Below are 19,236 nucleotides of genomic sequence, written 5' to 3'. Positions count from 1 at the left end.
AGTAAAGTAAGAGTGGACAAAATAAAGATTATGTTGTTTCCATTTTAGGAAATGTATCATTTTAATGGAACAACCCAAAAAGAAAAACGTTTAATTTTTAATTGGACAGAGGGAATAGTACTAATGTAGCAGGTTTTGTTTATTATTACCAGTGTCTTTCTTGTTACATAACCACGTAGTAGCACGTAGCCACGTACTATTTAGATATTTTGATATTTCGTGTTTACGACATTGCACGAAATTTCTACTAAACAAAGCTTTCACATGGAGCCCTCTCCAATAAATTTTCAACTGCTATTATTATTAAAATAAAATGGCAGAGGGGATACAGATCGAGTTTACAGCAAGCATGGACGATAACAGCCTTGAAGAGAGGCTTTTGGATCGAAAAGAAGATGGTGATTTGAAAGCAAGAATATGTGAAGAATCGAAGAAAATATGGAGGATTGCCACGCCAAGTGTGATCGCAAGAGTGAGCTCTTTCGGCACCATCGTCGTCACGCAATCTTTTATCGGCCACATCAGCGCCGTCGATCTTGCCGGCTACGCTCTCGTCCAAACTCTAAGCGTCCGTTTCGTCAACGGCATATTGGTATCTTTTTTCATTTCAAATGTTTAAGTAGTACAAGTAGTGGTTATGATTTATGAGATGTAAACAGATTGGGATGTCGAGTGCAACCGAGACTCTGTGTGGGCAGGCATTCGGGGCAAAGCATTATGAGATGATGGGAATCTACCTGCAGCGCTCATGGCTCATTGATCTCATCACTCTCACTCTTTTCCTCCCTGTTTTCGTCTTTGGGGCGCAGATCTTCAAACTCGTTGGCCAACAGAAAGAGATAGCGGAATCTGCTGGCTATATATCTCTCTGCTTCATTCCATACGTATACGCACTCATCTTTAATTTGACCATACAGATGTACTTGCAAGCGCAGCAGAAGAACATGATCGTTGCCTGGCTATCGGGTTTGCAGTTTGTGATCCACATTGCTTTTTCTAATCTTTTTGTGTATGTTTTGGATTTTGGATTGGGTGGCGCTATGGCGGCTCTATGCGTCTCTTCTTGGTTTCTTGTTTTGGGGGAATTTGTGTACATTTTCGGAGGTTGGTGTCCGGAGACATGGAGAGGTTTTAGTACAGCTGCCTTCAAGGATATATGGCCAGTTGTGAAGCTCTCACTGTCATCTGGTGTAATGATATGGTAAAACTCATAAATTTCTCTAATTCCATTCCTTGTTGTTTGTTATGACCTCCTCCCTCTGTTGCAGTCTGGAGCTGTGGTACTATGCAATTCTGGTGTTGCTGGCTGGATACATGGAAAATGCACAAGTTGCTATAAATGCATTTTCCATTAGGTATGTAAACACTCTACTAATTCATGTTTTTTTTACTACTCCATCATTTACTGAGTAGTAGTAGTATTTTATTTAATTGCAGCCTCAATATAGTTTCTTGGATGTTGATGTTCATCATGGGCATTATGGGTGCTGCATGGTACATGATTTAATCCTTCCTCTCCTCTCCTATTATCTCCTCTTTGTGATATGACTGAAAAAGTGTTTCCCTCCCTCCCTCACTCAGTGTTCGGGTTGGAAATGAGCTAGGGAGAGGAGACGCGGGAGCGGTGAGATTCTCAATCAAAGTGCTAATGGGCACCTCTACTTCGATAGGGCTCTTGTTTTGGATCATCTGCTTCCTATTCAGCACCAACATCACATATCTCTTCACCGATGATGAGGCAGTCATCCACACAGCCTCTCGTCTCTCACTTCTTCTTGCCTTTTCGGCCTTGTTTGCTAGCATTTACCCGGTCCTCTCTGGTCAGTTTCAACTCCCAAATACAGATTTTGTTGTGAATGTTGAGATCCCATTTTGTGTGTGTTTGTGTTGTCTTGCTAGGTGTGGCTATAGGATCGGGTCTGCAAACGAAGGTGGCGGTCATAAATTTAGTTTGTTTCTATGGAATTGGACTGCCGGTAGGAGTTGTGCTTGGATACGTGCTTCATCTTCAAGTAGAGGGGATATGGTTAGGGCTTGCCTTTGGAGTTCTAACTGAGACTTGTGCCATGATCTACTTGGTTTGGAAAACAAATTGGGATAAAGAGGTCACTAATAATACCAACAAATTCTTTATTCCAATAATGGATATTATCATAATTTTGTTTTCTTTTCCTTGAACAGGTGTTGAAGACTTCAGCACGTCTAAAGAGATGGAACTTGGAATAATTTGATTCTGAAAATCAGAGTTTGTTGTGTATGCTTTTTCAGTTGTAACTTGAAAGTTTCATGGTTTTCATATTAAAAATGTGTAAAATCTTGATTTCCCATATTAGCAAATAACGTGTACAACGTAACATGAATTGATTGCCTCTAACTACATCAACATTAGCCCAATTCTCGTTTGTCACGAAAACGTGAACTTTTCAACTCACCCAAATTGCAAGTTGAGTAAAATAATGTGGCGATCAAATCTTCACTTTAAATTAAAACTAGTATCACCCACCCTATTTTTTTTATTTAAACTTATTTTATACTGTAAAATAATTAAATATTATTGTATGACATCTGAAATCATAAATACATAGAATAAAAAATAATTATTAAAAAATACAAAATCAGACAGAGAGAAAAAATAACACATATACCTAATGAGAAACTATATTATTATTTCAAGTTCTAAAATCACAAATTTATACAATAGCAATTTATTGTACCAATAACTTAAACATGAAATACAGTTGATAACAATGAAGCAAAAACTAATTATAAAGACAAATATCTTACAACAGAAACCCGATATTTTCACGAACAGTGAGAGAATAAAAAAGTGTTGCACTATGAAAAACCTGTTACATTGGACAGTAGAAAGAACTGTCTAGATTAGAATTACTGAAATAATGAGGAGGTGCAAAAATGTTATCTCACCAAGCCAATTCTTAGGCCAGATAGTTCTTCATCACTGATCAACCCGTGCCGTCTTCTCCCGCGAATCAATACCTCAACCTAGTTGTTCATAATTAATGAGAGACCACAAGAATACAATCAATCACAATCTAAATTAGCTTCTATCAATAATAATAATATATCAGTATAAAGTACAACATAATACTAAATGAAAGGATCGAACTTGGATAAATCAAGATTACCTTGTCTAGAGCAAGAAGCCCGGCCATAATCTTCAAGATGGTTGACTTGTACATCCACATACATATTTAAATTAATCTCTTCATAATTTGACGACTATATAAATCCCAAAATTAATAGGTTAGTGGGTAAGTGACAATGAATGTCATTAGTGGGTAGGTAATTATAAAAAAAATGAAGAGTCATAGTATTAATATTCCATTTAGGTTACAATTTTGGGGGTATTTAGGTAAATCAATTATAATTCCATTGTAATCATTTTAAAAGAATTGTTACATGTATTATTTTGTACGAAGCTAAATTATTATATGGATGTAAATTTTAATTCCATAATTGTAGGGATGGAATTTAACTAATTTATTTTGTTTCCCTATAACTAATCCATGACCATGGCTATTCCAAATAAAAGTAATCACACGGTATTTTGTTTGTAAATTTAAAATTTAACACAAATTTGAATTTCATAATTGTAGGAATGGAATTTAACTAATTTATTTATCATTTTTAAAGAATTGTTACTGTATTATTTTGTACGAAGCTAAATTATTTTATGGATGTACATGTAAATTTGTATTCCATAATTGTAGGGATGGAATTTAACTAATTTATTTTGTTTTCCTATAATTAATCCATGACGATGGTGTTAAATTTAATTAATTATTATAATCAATTCTAAATAAAAGTAATCACACGGTATTTTGTTTGTAGATTTAAAATTTAACACAAATTTGAATTCCATAATTGTAGGAATGGAATTTAACTAATTTATTTTGTTTCCCTATATTAATTATCACACGATTAATGCAAGTGGTAATCATTTTTTGTTTCCCTACGATTAATGCAAGTGGAGCCTTAAGTGGAAGGAGTGGGAGGTGGAAGGAGGTTACGTGCATAATAATTTTGTATATAAATATGTCATATATATGGTAAAATACCTACTTACTACCTTATAGAACTAAGCATACCATTTTCATGACGCCATGGAACCATTCCACACCATGCTCAGTAAGCTCGACGAGGCTTCTTCAATTTCTTTGGTTGTCAATGTACGCTGCATTCGTATTTGTGACACAACTGCTCCCGGAGACAAAACCATTGTGATCAGCAAACAGTGTGTTTTATAAGATCGTGCGGTACGTTAATTTGTTGGTCGTCGAATGTTTATTTGCAAAGTAATAGTAAATCATAACTTTTGGACTTTTCCTACAGGGCACTAAAATCCAAGCTACTTTCCCACGAGCTTTGCACGCGCGGTTTGGTGGAATACTAAAGGATAGTCCTCGCAATCCCCTAACAAATTATGCATTTCGGTTGATTATGTTTTCAAAGACACAAATGTTTGAAGTGAATGAACCACAGTTTACAAAAATGACGTTTCAGTTTAAGTCATTTGAGGAAATTAGTCAGATTGCCAATATAGCAGTCGAACCACTTTTTGGTGACTTCAACATCTTAAATTTTAGCGTTACTTTCCGTTTCTATATCTCCTCGCTGCTTACTTATTACTTTTACAAATATTATTGGTGTGATTGTCAATTGTGGCCATATTGTCAAACACTTTACATCTAAACTCATTGAAATACAACTATCAGATCCACAATACGAGTTGAATTATTGTTTAGTTTGCTCATTTGTTGAATGTATTTTAAACACCGCTTTCTGTAGGAATAACATCCTCTATTGACACTGTGGCATATTGTAGACTCCTATCTTGTAGCAAAAAAGGTGATGCGGTCACCCTGGCCGCCCCCACACCCCAGCCCGACAGTTTGTGAGGGGGTTCAATCAGGGTACATAGCGGCCCGTTAGAGAGGAGGCCTTCAACCCACTGTCCTGACAGGAGACCATCTCCCAAGGCCTCACACTTGTGCCTGAGAGATGGAAGCTCCCATACGCCAGTAGTGGGATTCGAACCCAGCTCCTTGTAGCAATATCTGCTCCCCCGGAACCAACTGCGCTAAGCCCCTGCGGGCTGTAGACTCCTATCTTGAACAAATGGAAAGAGTTAAAGGGAAAATTCCTATTGCCATTGTCCAATTCTGCAAGCCTACTTTATTTCGAGGTGGGGATGGTTTTTAATTATTTATTTATTGAATGTATTTATTTTACAGTGTTGTTACCCGGAATAACATAAATTTAAAATTTCAGGGGCTGTTCGTGCGGGCACGCATTTTAGTGCATCCATGGTTCACATTAATGCAAATATTGATAAAATTTCCAAATTGAAGGAGAGGTTTGTTTTTGCCCCTTACATTTGTATGTGTTTTTTGTTACATAAGACCATTATAAGATTTAACCTCATTTGATTGTTTGATATCTTACCATGGGCGTTCTATCTTGATAGGATTGCTAGCGACGCCTCTTTTGCAAGTCATGAATCGACTGTTCCTTTTACATCTAATGAATTTGATGCTATTGATGTTAAATCTTTAGGGGATGTGCTCCACCTAAAGGCATTTTTTTCCCTTTTATTTGATGTTTTATTTAGCTCACGATTATTTATTGTGATGCATAGGATGGTTCTTACTGGCTATGTGGGAGAATTGAAAATATCGAATGTCATTATGGTCAATGATTCTATATAGAATGCAAACAGTGTGTCAGAAAATTTTCAAAGGTGGGCAATAAGTTCGACTGTACGAACTGTGAGGCGTTCGATGGCATTGAATGGAATAAGGAATATATGCAAAGTTTACAGTATAAGTATAATTAAGGTTAGACAAGATGACTTTGGTTTAAAATTTTTAATATAATTTAACAATCTACGGTTGTAATTTATTTATTCCTAATTAAAATTTATTTATCATTTGTTCATTACTGGTACTTAATTTGGATTTAGTAATCTATAATCACATTATACAAAGATACTGTATTACTAAATTCAAATTAGGGTAAGAACTCTAAGAGATAATTACAACAAATAACTAATAATATGATTTATTTTTATTATATAAGAATAATATACACTGAACTATATTGGAATCAATTCATGAGTTCTTTTATAGTCACCATCTTCCTCATATTTAAATCATTCAAATTATTAAATTCATGGTTTTAGCTAGAGTAAATAGTGCAATACAAATAAAAGTAAAAACAATCAGCACGGTACATAAAAAAGTATCTCAATGTACTTTCATGGTCTCATCTTATGTTTTGCTCTACGGATAAATATTTTAATACATATTGATTATTGATTTTGTGCATTGTAAATTTATTTTGTTCCTTATTTTATTGTAGTTTTAGATGAGGCGTTCCTTCTCAAAAAATCATACACTAGATTTATCACCATTTTCTTCATCAAACTTGATCCATGCTTTGCTCTTACATTCGAGTGCCCTAGAATTTTCCATCAAATTCGCTTTGAAAACACCTTTGCGTCCCATTTTTTCATGAGAAAGACAAGTGTAGCAGGTGTATGGTCGACGATGTTATATAGGTATGATTGTGAGTAGGAAACTCTTCATTTATAGGGTTTGTTCGTGTCATTAGTGAGACATATTAGTGGGATGGTAATTACAAACTAATGGGAAAAGTGGGAATCGATTATTTAGGTAGTGGAGGAGTGTTTAGGTAGTGGAGAATCTAAAATCAAATCAATTTATTTTATTAGAATTAATTTCAGAATTTTGAGAAACGTGGGAAACCTATTAGGATTATATATTATATATTTATTAGAATTAATTTCTGAATTTTATAGTAATTGCATTTATAATCCTCAACATAAAATATTATTCAAAATCTCTCAAAACTCTCCGTTTTGGGGGTATTTAGAGAAATATTCTTTTAAAATAGATATCAAATCAATTTATTTTATTAGAATTAATTTCAGAATTTTAAGAAACGTGGGAAACCTATTAGGATTATATATTATATATTTATTAGAATTAATTTCTGAATTTTATAGTAATTGCAATTATAATCCTCAACATAAAATATTATTCAAAATCTCCCAAAACTCTCCGTTTTGGGGGTATTTAGAGAAATATTCTTTTAAAATAGATATTATTATTTAAATAAAATTGTTTTTTCTTTTGAATAAATCGTGGTAGTAGTAAATATTAATCTATTCATACGGTTACTTGGTGGTTAAATTAGTGGGTAATTATTTGAAGTTAGTGGGGAGTTATTTAAAGTTAATAGGGAGTTAATGGGTGGTTACATTTAGGGATGTCGATGTAGCCCACACCCCGTGGGTCGGCCCGAATAGCCCGCCAAATTTACAGGGTTATGGTTGAAAATTTCTAGCCCGATAAAATTACAGCCCGACTAGCCCACGCCCGATTAGCCCGCAATCCGTTAGGGCCAGACCCGAAAACCCGATAGGCTAGCCCGAAAATCCGATAAAATTTCTATCGTTCTATTTGTTTGACTCTAATTCGACACTTCATTGGTTATTTTATGATATAGATTACTAAAAAAATAACTTTCAATTTTATATATTAAATATATAAATTATATATTAAATTTTTATTTACATAATAATAGATATATAAATTAGAAACTTCAAATTCACTAAAAAAATATATTTAAATTTCTAAAACATACTTTAAAATTTCTTGATGTTTATTTTTATTTTGCATAAATCTCAAATATTAGTATATGATCGTGTTTATGTTTGAGTTTAAGCATATATCTCAAATATATCATAATTAAATATTTACATTTTATAAATATAACTATTTTCACCATTATTTATTGGATTAATCGCATGTTAATTTTATCGGTAGCAACCCGATTAGCTTGTCGGGCTAGCCGAAACTCGAGCTTTTAAGGTTAGAGTTGAACTTTTATAACCCGAAAAAAATCACAACCCGATTAGCCCGCACCCGATTGACCCGCAACCCGAATTAGGTTGGCCCGAAACCCGGTGAGCTAACCCGATTGACATCCCTAGTTACATTAATGTTCTTCTCTTTTTAGTGGGTGTGATCTGATTATTCGAGTTTCTTCTTTTTTATTAGATCATAGATTGTACAGATACATATGTTTAAATGCTCTTGAATACATCAAGTTATTCAACCATTTTGCAAAGTATAAATAGGAACAAAATTTGAAACATCGACCTCAATGCTGAAGAGTTAAAAATCCTTTCTTTCTCTATGAGGGAGTAATAAATTCAGCTTTTTATGAATTGCATTTTGCAAAAGAAACCCTTCGATAAGTGAAAGATTTGATTTTTTCAACAACATTTTATTTAAAAATTGCTCATTTACTGTTTTATGGACCCTTATAGGTGTCCCTTGCATATTTGGGGTTTTGACGTGCGATGACATGGACCAGGTAAATTATTAGAGTTATTCTGTGTTTCTCTCATCCAATTCATTTATATGTTTGATAAAGATTTCAAGTTCATTTGGTCAGTTAAATGTTTCAGGTGATACATGAAAAATTGAAAAGTTTTCACAAACTAGCAAAAGGGAACTTCAGAGCAATGCATTTGAGATTGGTGGCTACAAATGGTAAGATCTAATTTTGTTACTCGTATAGTTCATTGTTGATATTGATTCTAAATTTGTTTAATTAATTTTAAATTAAAAATTAATGTTTTAAAAATATATTAATCTGTGCATAGCAGAGACGTAATACTAGTACTAGACTACTAGTAGTAATCCACTATTTATTCGTGAAAATAAAGGACAAGTGGGGCAAAATTTGGTAAACACTCTTATGACTTATTTGTTGGGGTAATCGCAGCGGAAATTGCAAATTAAATAAATCCACAAAAGAATCTATTTAGGAGATTATGTGGATCGATTCAATATCATGCTTGAACATGTAGAGACATATAATTGCGCAATTAATCACATAATTTAAATTAAATTATGATGTTGAATACTTACAATAATGATTCTCCAAAGAATCGAAGTGGCTTGCTACTTCTCCACGTGTGGATCTTGAAGCTTGATTGTGAATGCAAGACCAAAGATCTTCTAACCTATGACCCTTAACTCTATAGATCTAAATTCCTTGTGGGAGGAATCTTTTAGAAATTATAAGGATCTTGAAGGAGAAGACAAGAAAAACCAAGAACACACAAAGAGGAATTTCGAGTTCCTCTATTAGAGAGAGAGGGCTGAAAATTCCAAGTGTGGGGGCTAGGGTTTTGTGTTGTGTATTGTCTCATCTCCCTACATCATTATTTATAGAGTTTATTATGGGCTAGGTTAGGGATCTATGGAGTTTGGATTGGGCCTCCCCAATTGGACCTTTTTTACTAATTAAATTATAACCCATAATTCAATATAAGGCCAATGGAATATTTCTTGTGCCACTATCGAAGAAATACTGACCGCCCATCCAATCCGTGATTACAAGCAATCCGGGTTAACCTCTTTAATATATTATTTCCCGTGTATAAGACTTTCTATATCCATTAATTAATTTGTAGTCTGCTATAGACTTTAAATTAATTAATATCTTTTTATTTCCAAGAGTTTGTCTAGTACGAGATGTATATCAAAATATACTTTTCCTTTTCTATTTATTCTTGGATTAAATCCAAACCGGCCGGGTTTCCGAATAATAGAACTTCTCTCGAACACCTCTTGGGGATATAGTCAAACCACGCAGGCACACAATTCAATGTAATAATAAAACTGACACCATACTAGTTATTAATTACTACTACCCAAGATATCAGGAATATTGGGTTACGAAAAACCCGCACCTATTTATAAGTCAAAGCAGCGTATGATTAAATAACGTGTGTCCTATATTATTACAAAGATTAGGAAATATTAAATCTCCAAGACATCGTCTTACAGTAGATAGCAACAAAGACGTGTCTATACTTTAGATCCATTTAATGTTATACCACACCAGTGTCACTAGTCATTCTCAAGGTAAAGACGACTTTTGGATGGACACTGCAACCTTTCACGATAGGTAGCCAAAGCCTATCTAGGTTGTGAAAAAGTTTTACTTCTACAAGGTACCGGTTAGGCCACCTACTGTGATGACCTGTTCCACGACCCAACCTTCAATGTAGAAGACTTAGACTGATTTTACTTTCCGGCGCTTTAATTATATAATTTAATATATAATTAAATACGGTCAATACCCATTAAAGTAAAATACACAGTATGAAGAAAACATTTATTATTCTCATTAAATGAAGAATGATTACAATATACAAGCAATTTATCAAATTCAAAATAAACTCGAAAAATGCTTTTTAGTATATATGTTCCAACATTATCCAATATCCACAGCCCCATTATTAATTTATTTTGTCGTTTGGGTTATTTCCGTCTCAGGTAGGGGTGGGAAACAGTTTTCGGTTATTCGGTTAACCGAGAATCGAACCGGAACCAGACGGTTATCGGTTAACCGATAACCGAAATTTACGATGTTCGGGTCGGTACCGGTTTTACGTTTTGTTCTAAGTCGGTTATCAGTTATAACCGACCGGTTACCGGTTATAACCGATAACCGAAATTAAATTAATTTTAATTTCAATTATATATTTATTTAATACTTGAAATAATTGTAATTTACTTTCAAACTTTGTCATCATAGAAGAAATTGTAGTAATTTATATCTAAATTTTGTCAAAGTCTCGTATTGCAATGTCAAAAAAGCCCATTTTAATTTGTGTCACTAACAATTACAGTATTATACTTATAAATTTATATCTCAAACTCAATAAAACTCTTAAGCATTACTATTTTAAAAATAGAATATCCCTTCACTTATTATTGGAGAAAAGTTTTTAAATTATAGATCATGTAAAGTTTAAGTCTTTTAAAGTGTCTAAACAATTTATGTATTATCGGTAAATAGGAGTATAATAATAATAATTAAAAAAAGTAGATGAAAAGTTAAAAGTTAAAACCATAAACAATTTTAATTTCAATTATATTTTTAATTAATAATAGAAGAAATTGTAATTTACTTTTAAACTTCATCACAATAGAAAAATTTGTAATTTACTTCCAAATTTTCTAAAAGTCTCGTATTACAATGTAAAAAAAAATCTATTTTTCACTATCAATTATACCTATACTATCTCAAAATTTATAAAGTTTCTAAGTAATTTTAAAAGTATGATCTCTCAAAGTCAATAAAGTGCCTAAGCATTACTAATATTTTAAAAATAGGATAAACCTTTACTTATTATTGGAGAAAAGTTTTTAAATTTTAGATCATTTAAAGTTTAACTCTTTTAAAATGCTTAAACAATTTTATGTATTACTTGTAAATAGAAATAATAATAATAATAATAATAATAAAGTAGATAAAAGTTAAAACATAAACAATTTTAATTTTAATTCGGTTAGTTTGGTTATAACCGATAACCGACCGGTTCTAACCGAGTCGATTAATTAAGTAACCGAACTTGAGATCGGGTCGATTTCGGTTAGTTTTTTTATAAAATTTTGGGGTCGGTTAACTGACAAGTCAGTTCGGTTATTAACCGAACCGTCCGAATAACCACCCCTAATCTCAGGTCAATTCAGGTCTGAAGGGGTTGGCAGCGGAAGCGCTCACATAAATCGATTACATAATAATCCTGATCTATTTAGCAGATTATTTAGACAAATTCTATTCGCGTAATTTTCACATGTATCATGCTCATAACTCAAATAAATCATGCTTTAAATTAATTAAAACCTAAAACATGCTTTTCTACGGTTCAACTATTATACCTTGATGATTCTCCAAAGAATCGAAGATAGCTAGCGCCTTCTCCACGTGAAGATCTTTAGTACTAAACCACAGATCTTCTGTCTGGTTCCCGGACTGCAAACTGATATCAGGGTGGTCTAATCTCACCAGTGACTAGGACTTAAATAAAGAAGACGGAAAACTTATCCCACGAAGGAGAAAAATCGTCCCTCACAGTATAGGAGAGGGGGACGAAAATTTTGCTAGAAAATAATGTGTGTTTTCTGTCTCCTTTATTCTCTTATCTATATTAAGTCACATATTGGGCCCAGACAGGGATCTATGGAAGGTTTTGGATATGAGCTCCTCCAATTAGCTTTTTACTAATTAAATTAAACCCAATTTAATATAAGCTTATAATTGGAATATTACGAGCAGCCACTACAGAAGTAATATTGCACTCCCCATCCAAATCCGAAATTATAAGTACTTCGGGTTTCCATTGCTTGATATTTATTTCTCGCGCTTAAGATAGAAACATCCATTAATTAATTATTGTTTGCTATGGACTTAATTAATTAATATCTTATTTATTCCAAGAGTGGACTCAGCAAGAAATTCTTATTTATTATTCATAGAGTAATCAAACTCCAACTAGCTAGGTTCCGAATAATAAAACCTTATTTCAAGCTCCTCTTGAGGATGTTATCAAACGAGACTCACCTCGCGCACGATTCAACATAATAGAGATCCTAGCACCGCTAGATATTAATCACCACTACCCAATATACCATGCTTATTGGGTTGCGAAAAACTCGCACCATTTGGTAAGTCAAAGTAGTGCATAATCAATACCGTATGCTCAATGCTAACGTACATTGATTAAGAAACAATAATTTACAAGACCTCGTCTTTCAGTAGATAGCATAAAGACTGTCTCGCTGTTAGATCCATTTAGTGCTATACCACACCAACATCATCTTATTTCAGTAAGGCTTGGAAATAATCGGGCTTGGAAATAATCGGACTGACATTGCAACCTTTAATCGGACTATCTAAGCCTATCTAAGTTGTGAAATTCTTCTTTTTCTTTGTTCAGAACTGATCGTGTTACCTTAAAGTGAACGACGCCCACAACCGGTCTACGAAGACAAAGACTTAGACTTTGTTAAGTTACTTATACATTTAAACATGTAATAAGCATCCATTAAATGTTAAATATAACAACATTATGACAAAAATAATCTGTTTATTCCTTTGGAAAATAAAATAAGAGTTTTAACAGTATTCAATCACTCGAAAAGTGATTTCTAGTATACAAACTCTAACAAGGTCAATATATAATTTTGTTATTTTTTAATTTGCAATAATATCTATGATCTCTTGTAATAATATAAAGTCGCCTAAAATAAATTCTCAATAAATTATTAACTAATCTAAAGTAATAATTTTGATATATTAATATAATAATTTTCTTAAAAATTATAAATACCTTGATTCTAACAACATCATAAATTAAGATAGTCAAGTGAGGTTATCTCTTTTATATTCACATATTACACAATTATTTGATAAAAAAGATGAGATATAAGAAGATTTCCAAAGTAAGATAAAAAATGCGGGCTTCGTGTCAATATAGACTCATATGGAGTTTTTTTTTTTTATTGGTAGACAAGAAATGAGATAGAAATGTTATCCGACTAAATTTGTGAGATACATATCCTTGTATTTTGAGGAAAAAATTGTGGACTTGGATGGGCCATAGAAGATAATATAAGTTTCCATGATAAATTAACTATGATACCAAACACTTAGAAATAACTCAATGTTTTAAAAATCGGATCGGCCGGTGAACCGGTGAGGCTACTGGTTCACGGTTCAACCGGTCCGACCGGTTCAATCACTGGTCGAACCGTTTTACCTTGTAAATATAAAATTAAATATACTCTTACAAAATATATTAAATTTAGTGAGTAATATATTACAATTAATATTAACATATAACAAAAACATATATTAAACATTTTAAGTAAATTAAATATTAAGAGTATTTAAAGTGAGTGAATGGTAAAATTTAAATATTTATTAAATATATAAATTTTTAATTAATGTAGCCAAAAAAATTACATATTTTACATATAATAAATAGATAAAATTCATATTATCTCAAAACATTTATGTGATGAAATAATATTATAGACAATATATAAAACTAAACATCAATTTTTAGTTAATTTGGATAAATATATACTATAATAGTATTATTAGTTAATACATAAAATTAAAATTTAATTATTAGTAAGTTTGGAGTAATATTTAGTAAATATGGAGTAATAAACTATATTAATAATATATATATTACATCAATAAAAACAAAATTTAGTGGCTTATAATTAAAATTACACATATCACAACTAAAAATTATTTTAAAGTATAAAACTAAACACAAATTATTAATTTGTGTGGACAAAAAATTATAGAGTTAATATATAACAATAATTAATGTTCACAATATTTCATTCAAGATCATGTGGTGGAGTGATAGAGGTGTTGGTTTCTTACCTAGAGGTCTAGGGTTCAAACCCCTCTAGTCTCATATTTTAAACAAGCTTTAAACATAAAAGTCGGTTCCCGGTTTCTGGTCCGACCGGCCGGTTCCGGCGGTTCAAGGCGGCTTAACATACTAACGGTTTTAGGGACCGGACCAGACCAGTTGTCGGTTCGCGGTCCGACCGGTCAATCGATCGGTCCAGTCCGGTTTTTAAAACACTAACCAGACCGCGAACCGGCAGCTGGTCCGATCCGATTTACTACATTCCTTTTATGTAATTCAATTCAAATTTACTGCATTCAATTATAATTAATTAAATCTCGTTTAACATAAACTACCTGCTATTAAATTATAAATTTATTGGATGATATAATTGTTTGGCTTTGGTTCTATTTGATTATTTATTCATCAAAATATATAAATAAATAAATTTATTGAAGTCTAACAGTATTAATTAACTAATTAGATATTCCACTTTAAATTAATTAAAAATTATTTTCACATAAATATGCATGATTATAGTGAATGCGAATTTGGTTGTCTGCCACTCTATTTATGCTTTGGCATTGTAATCCGTGGGCACAACCGCCACCACCCTCTAGGCCTCAATATTCACTTTTTGCCGCAAATAATCTCATTTGTTAGGCCATCCATAATTCTTGACATAAAATCCGCTCCAAAATCCACCATAATTTACTTAATGTTTACTATTTTTTATTTTTATATTTCAAAAAAAGAAGCGTAAGTCATCGCACGCACGGGCGCAACCGCTCGGCGCACCCTCCTTAAGTGAATGCAATAGCGCATAAAATTCCGCCGCATGCAGCCAGCCGAAATTCCAGTGCTATTTTAGTTGCTCTTAGACCATGCTTATCTCTCTCTACCCTATTTATGATTAATAATATTGTAGATGTTTTGGTTCAGGACGCTCTTCGAGTCACTCATTAGGGTACTCTTTTTCTCCTTGGAGAGTTTTATCCCATGGGTTTTTTTTCCTCAAGGGGTTTTAACGAGACCCGTCCACTCTGAGTTTAAATGGGTGACTTGAACTGTGTTCGTCCTTGTTTGGGGCTTGCCCCATGCTGATTGTTGCTTAGTCTTTACCATGTTGTTTTGTACTAGCTGTCTTGTGGCTTTTTCCCTTGTACGTCCTCGGGTATGCCCGAGTGTATGTTGTTAACGTTGGTTTTGATTCTATTTGATTATTTATTCATAAATAATAATAATAATAATAATAATAATAATAATAATAATAATAATAATAATAATAATAATAATTGTCACGACCGCACTTTGCTAGGGATAGCAAAGCCGGGAAACCGTGACTAGGGGTGGGAGATAAGAAGAGGGGAACAGAAAGGGGGTAAACAATATCTGAATATCCACTCAGAAATAAAGAGGGAAACAACTTCAAATTAACTTTTAATCACAAGAACTCGAATGGGGATCTTACTCTTCAACAAATATTTATCAGAGTATAGAAGAACAATACGCAGCGGAATGAACATGGTCACATGTATGGAGACATGCACCTCTGAGAGCCTCTACTTAAAATATAAAGAAAATCATAAACTCTTCTCAGCATTCTCCACCGTCACTGCTCAACCTGCACATTTAGAAATATATGCAGGACTGAGTATAAAAATACTCAGTGAACACATTGCCGAAATATACATACATAAAATAAAAATATTGTCATGCCATCACAGTAACACTCGAGGGTTTTCTCTTAAAAGGCCGAGCTTACTAAATTCTTTGTGAGCTAAAGTTCGACTGATCAGTCTAAGTTCTTTCTTTCTTTTTCCATATCTGAACACCAAGTGCCGTGGAGATGGTGCTCTCCCACGGTCACCTACCTTTTTCTCCAGCCGGGGAGGTGGCCACCTCCCACGGCCTCCATAACTTTATTTGTGACCCGTGGAAGGTGGCCACCTTCCACGGCCACTTGTGTACACTAATCCGAGTAGGGACACCACCCTCACTTGGACCCGAATTCGATTCTTACGTTCCAACCAAACAGATAGGCATAAAACATATCATTTATGGCAAGACAACATCATTTACATAAACAACAAACATAGATTCACATTTTCATATTTTCATCCACATTAGTATGTAGGATAGAAAAGTTCACCTCGTACGCTTAAATTGCCTAACTTGAGATTTCTTACTCCAACCTCAGCTTGCTTGCAGAGATAGCCTTTTCGCAAACAATATAATATACTAAATCAGCCTCTAGAATCAAGTAACTAAAAAAAATGCATGCATTCTACGTGGCTGTTAACTTTATCTTTCGCTCCTTAATCAATTATTCGGAAAGAAAAATTGGGTTGTCGTGATTTTAAAACGTCGTTTTAAACTCCTTTTCAAAATTTTGGCGGCCGCCCAGCCATTGGCGCTCTCCGAAATTCTTGGGTTAAAACTCCAGCCCAAACATTAATTGAATTGCAAGTTCAAAGTAATTATTTTAACCCACCCTTATTCCTCCAATTACTTTAGGGAAACCCAAAATAAAGAAAGGCCCAAAACTAGACTCTCTTCTCCACTATCGGTACACCTCTACCCCTCATTCATTTTTTTTCCAAATTGAGAAAATCCCCAAATTGAGAAATCCCTTCATCCATCGTCCGAGAACGCCGTCGCACCACCACCAGTCGACTGCACAGCGCCGCTGCTGTCACTGTTCCGAGCAGCCGACGCCATCGTACGCCGTGGAATCACCGTGGCAGCGCCGCGACAGGCGCCTCGCCGTCGCTACTCTGCAGCAACGTCTCGCCTTCGCCGCTGCTGCCATTCCGCCATCGCCGCTGACCAGTTCGAGGAGCAGTTCATCGATCCTCTCCAATCTCCGTCAACGGCTGTTCGGCAGAGACCCGATTCACCCCGATCGGCCCCGAAACCAACCCGAACAGCCTCGAAACAACCCGGAGCAGCCCCGAAAGGTAAGTTCTTTATTCAAATTATGTTTCTTTCGCATTTTGATTTATTTGCCGTGGGGTGTATTCGGTTCAAGAGATTGAATTATTGCAAGCAAGAGGTGATTCAATTGTTGATTGCTCGATTGTGTTATTGATTTAGTTCTTTGTGTGGGAGATTGATGTGTGACACTATGCTATGATGCCAAGATGATAAAACTCATAACTTATGATTAAAAGGGAAGGTCTATACCTTCTGTCGAAGTTGAAATGTGGTGTACACTACAGAATTTGTTGGGAAAGGATGAGTTCCTCAGATTGGGCAGCTTCGGTTTTCTTAGATTGTATGAGAGTTAAATAAAAAGGGTAGCAGTTTCTTCTACTTCTTCCTCCCTCTCGGCTATCTCTTTCTTTGGTTTTTTGCTAGGATTTGCATTTTGTGAAAGTGAGAGTGTGAATTTAAGAGAGAATCAATCTGGAAGTGATTAGGATTAACTCCTACTTAATTGGGTGATTTAATGGCAATTAGTGGCTGAATTAAACAGTGATAAATCCTCATGATTAGGATTAATTAGGATTAATGTGGGTGGTTTGCTTGCAGGTAACAGCCGGATGGAAATTCTTGAAGATTCATGCTGAAAAGAAAAACGTGTAGTAAAGGAAGAGAGACACGTGTAGCAAAGGAAGAGAGAAGGATTGGGCTCAAAGTCTATCTCCCACAATTTTATTCACTTTCATTTGGACTCATTTATTTGTATAGCCCAACTTGTATCTTTTATTTATTTGATTTAGTTCATAGGACTAAAGTCAAATTCGTAACATATAAACACTGAGCTCTATTTAATTGAGAAGCCCAAAATATTTACTTCACATTTTGCATTTCTTTTATTAATTAAAGTTTATGAAAAACTTTAATTAATTTCGTCGTCTCGTTCCCAACAAAGATTAACATCACCCAACGCAACCAATTAATATTTATTTTTGTTCTAAATATTAATTCTTCAAAATCGATCGATGATTTTAATCACGCGTAAAATTAAATATTATCTTCTTTTGTTTTCTTCACAAATTCCATCTTAAATCACCATATCGCATTCAATGGGAAAAATTGTATTATTCGAAAATCACGGGTGTTACATCCTACCCACCTTAACAAAAATTTCATCCCGAAATTTGTGTACGTCGTTGGAACAGTTCCGAATGTTTCTCCTTCACCATTTTCTCCAATTTCCATGTTGCCTCTTATAATGCTTTTGACCTCGAGCATGGGGCTAACAAGAAACTATTTCGGCATTTTCTCTTCAGGTATCCTAATATAACAAAAATCTAAATTTCTTCGCTTCTCGTGGTTTTCTTCATCTTATTTGTTATTCGTGCATCAATCCTCAACTGCTTGTAAAACAAGTTTCTCCATATTACCTTTCTCGAGAGTCTATTACTCGAGTATATAGTATAACGTTTAATCTTGTAGGAGCTCCTTAAAAGCGATAATTAATAGCGTAATCTTCAACACCTTGTATTAGTTACGTCAACTCTGGTCGGCGTATCACTTATGCGCGTATCCGCCTAAGGGGACTTTCCTCATGTGTATACGATAAGATCGCTCTAGGAGACCTTAAGTTCCGAGCAAGATTCCTCGCATTGTAACCACTATTAACTTATAGTTGCATGCCGTATCTCCATGGTGCTTTTAGTGCGTCATAACGATCATTCTAGTAACACATCGCAATCATCTTCGTACTCCTCCTCAACATGCTATTAGGGTCGTTTCTCTGTCACATCGCCACTTTTGACATATTACGCAAGATTGGATTCATCTAATTAGATCGCAAGAACTATTTATCGTCGTTGCAGGGATACATCACTTAGCATCTCCTCTCGTCTCGCACTCTTTCTCGTCTGAAACTTCTTTTCATACGCAACGTCGTTTTGTATTCTCCTTGTTTTTAACGTTCAGGGAAAACGATAGGAAATTGTAACTACCCATCTAAACTCGAGCTCAAGTAATCTTATCACTTA

At 34.1% G+C, this 19,236-nt stretch overlaps 1 protein-coding gene and 2 long non-coding RNA genes across 3 annotated transcripts; 2 read left to right on the top strand and 1 right to left on the bottom strand.

Annotated features, from left to right (window-relative positions):
• The first annotated feature begins 276 nt into the window (after positions 1–276).
• On the top strand, positions 277–2,356 carry LOC125204538 (protein DETOXIFICATION 24-like). Its single transcript, XM_048103226.1, has 7 exons — positions 277–592; positions 660–1,201; positions 1,269–1,355; positions 1,438–1,494; positions 1,582–1,820; positions 1,900–2,105; positions 2,182–2,356. The coding sequence occupies exons 1-7, from the start codon at positions 314–316 to the stop codon at positions 2,224–2,226; spliced, it is 1,455 nt and encodes a 484-aa protein (XP_047959183.1). The 5' UTR covers positions 277–313; the 3' UTR covers positions 2,227–2,356.
• Positions 2,357–15,728: 13,372 nt separating this feature from the next.
• LOC125208214 lies at positions 15,729–17,812 on the bottom strand. Its single transcript, XR_007174072.1, has 3 exons — positions 17,471–17,812; positions 16,437–16,502; positions 15,729–15,908 (listed from the first exon to the last, which is right to left on the bottom strand). It is a non-coding gene; the product is annotated as an uncharacterized LOC125208214 (long non-coding RNA).
• LOC125208212 lies at positions 16,840–18,087 on the top strand. The gene is made up of 2 exons (XR_007174069.1): positions 16,840–17,244; positions 17,819–18,087. It is a non-coding gene; the product is annotated as an uncharacterized LOC125208212 (long non-coding RNA).
• Positions 18,088–19,236: the final 1,149 nt, after the last annotated feature.

Source organism: Salvia hispanica, chromosome 2 (assembly GCF_023119035.1).
Source record: "Salvia hispanica cultivar TCC Black 2014 chromosome 2, UniMelb_Shisp_WGS_1.0, whole genome shotgun sequence".
NCBI classification, from domain to species: domain Eukaryota; kingdom Viridiplantae; phylum Streptophyta; class Magnoliopsida; order Lamiales; family Lamiaceae; genus Salvia; species Salvia hispanica.
The sequence above is the reverse complement of the archived record's forward strand: the minus strand, read 5'-3'. Positions and strand labels throughout refer to the sequence as shown.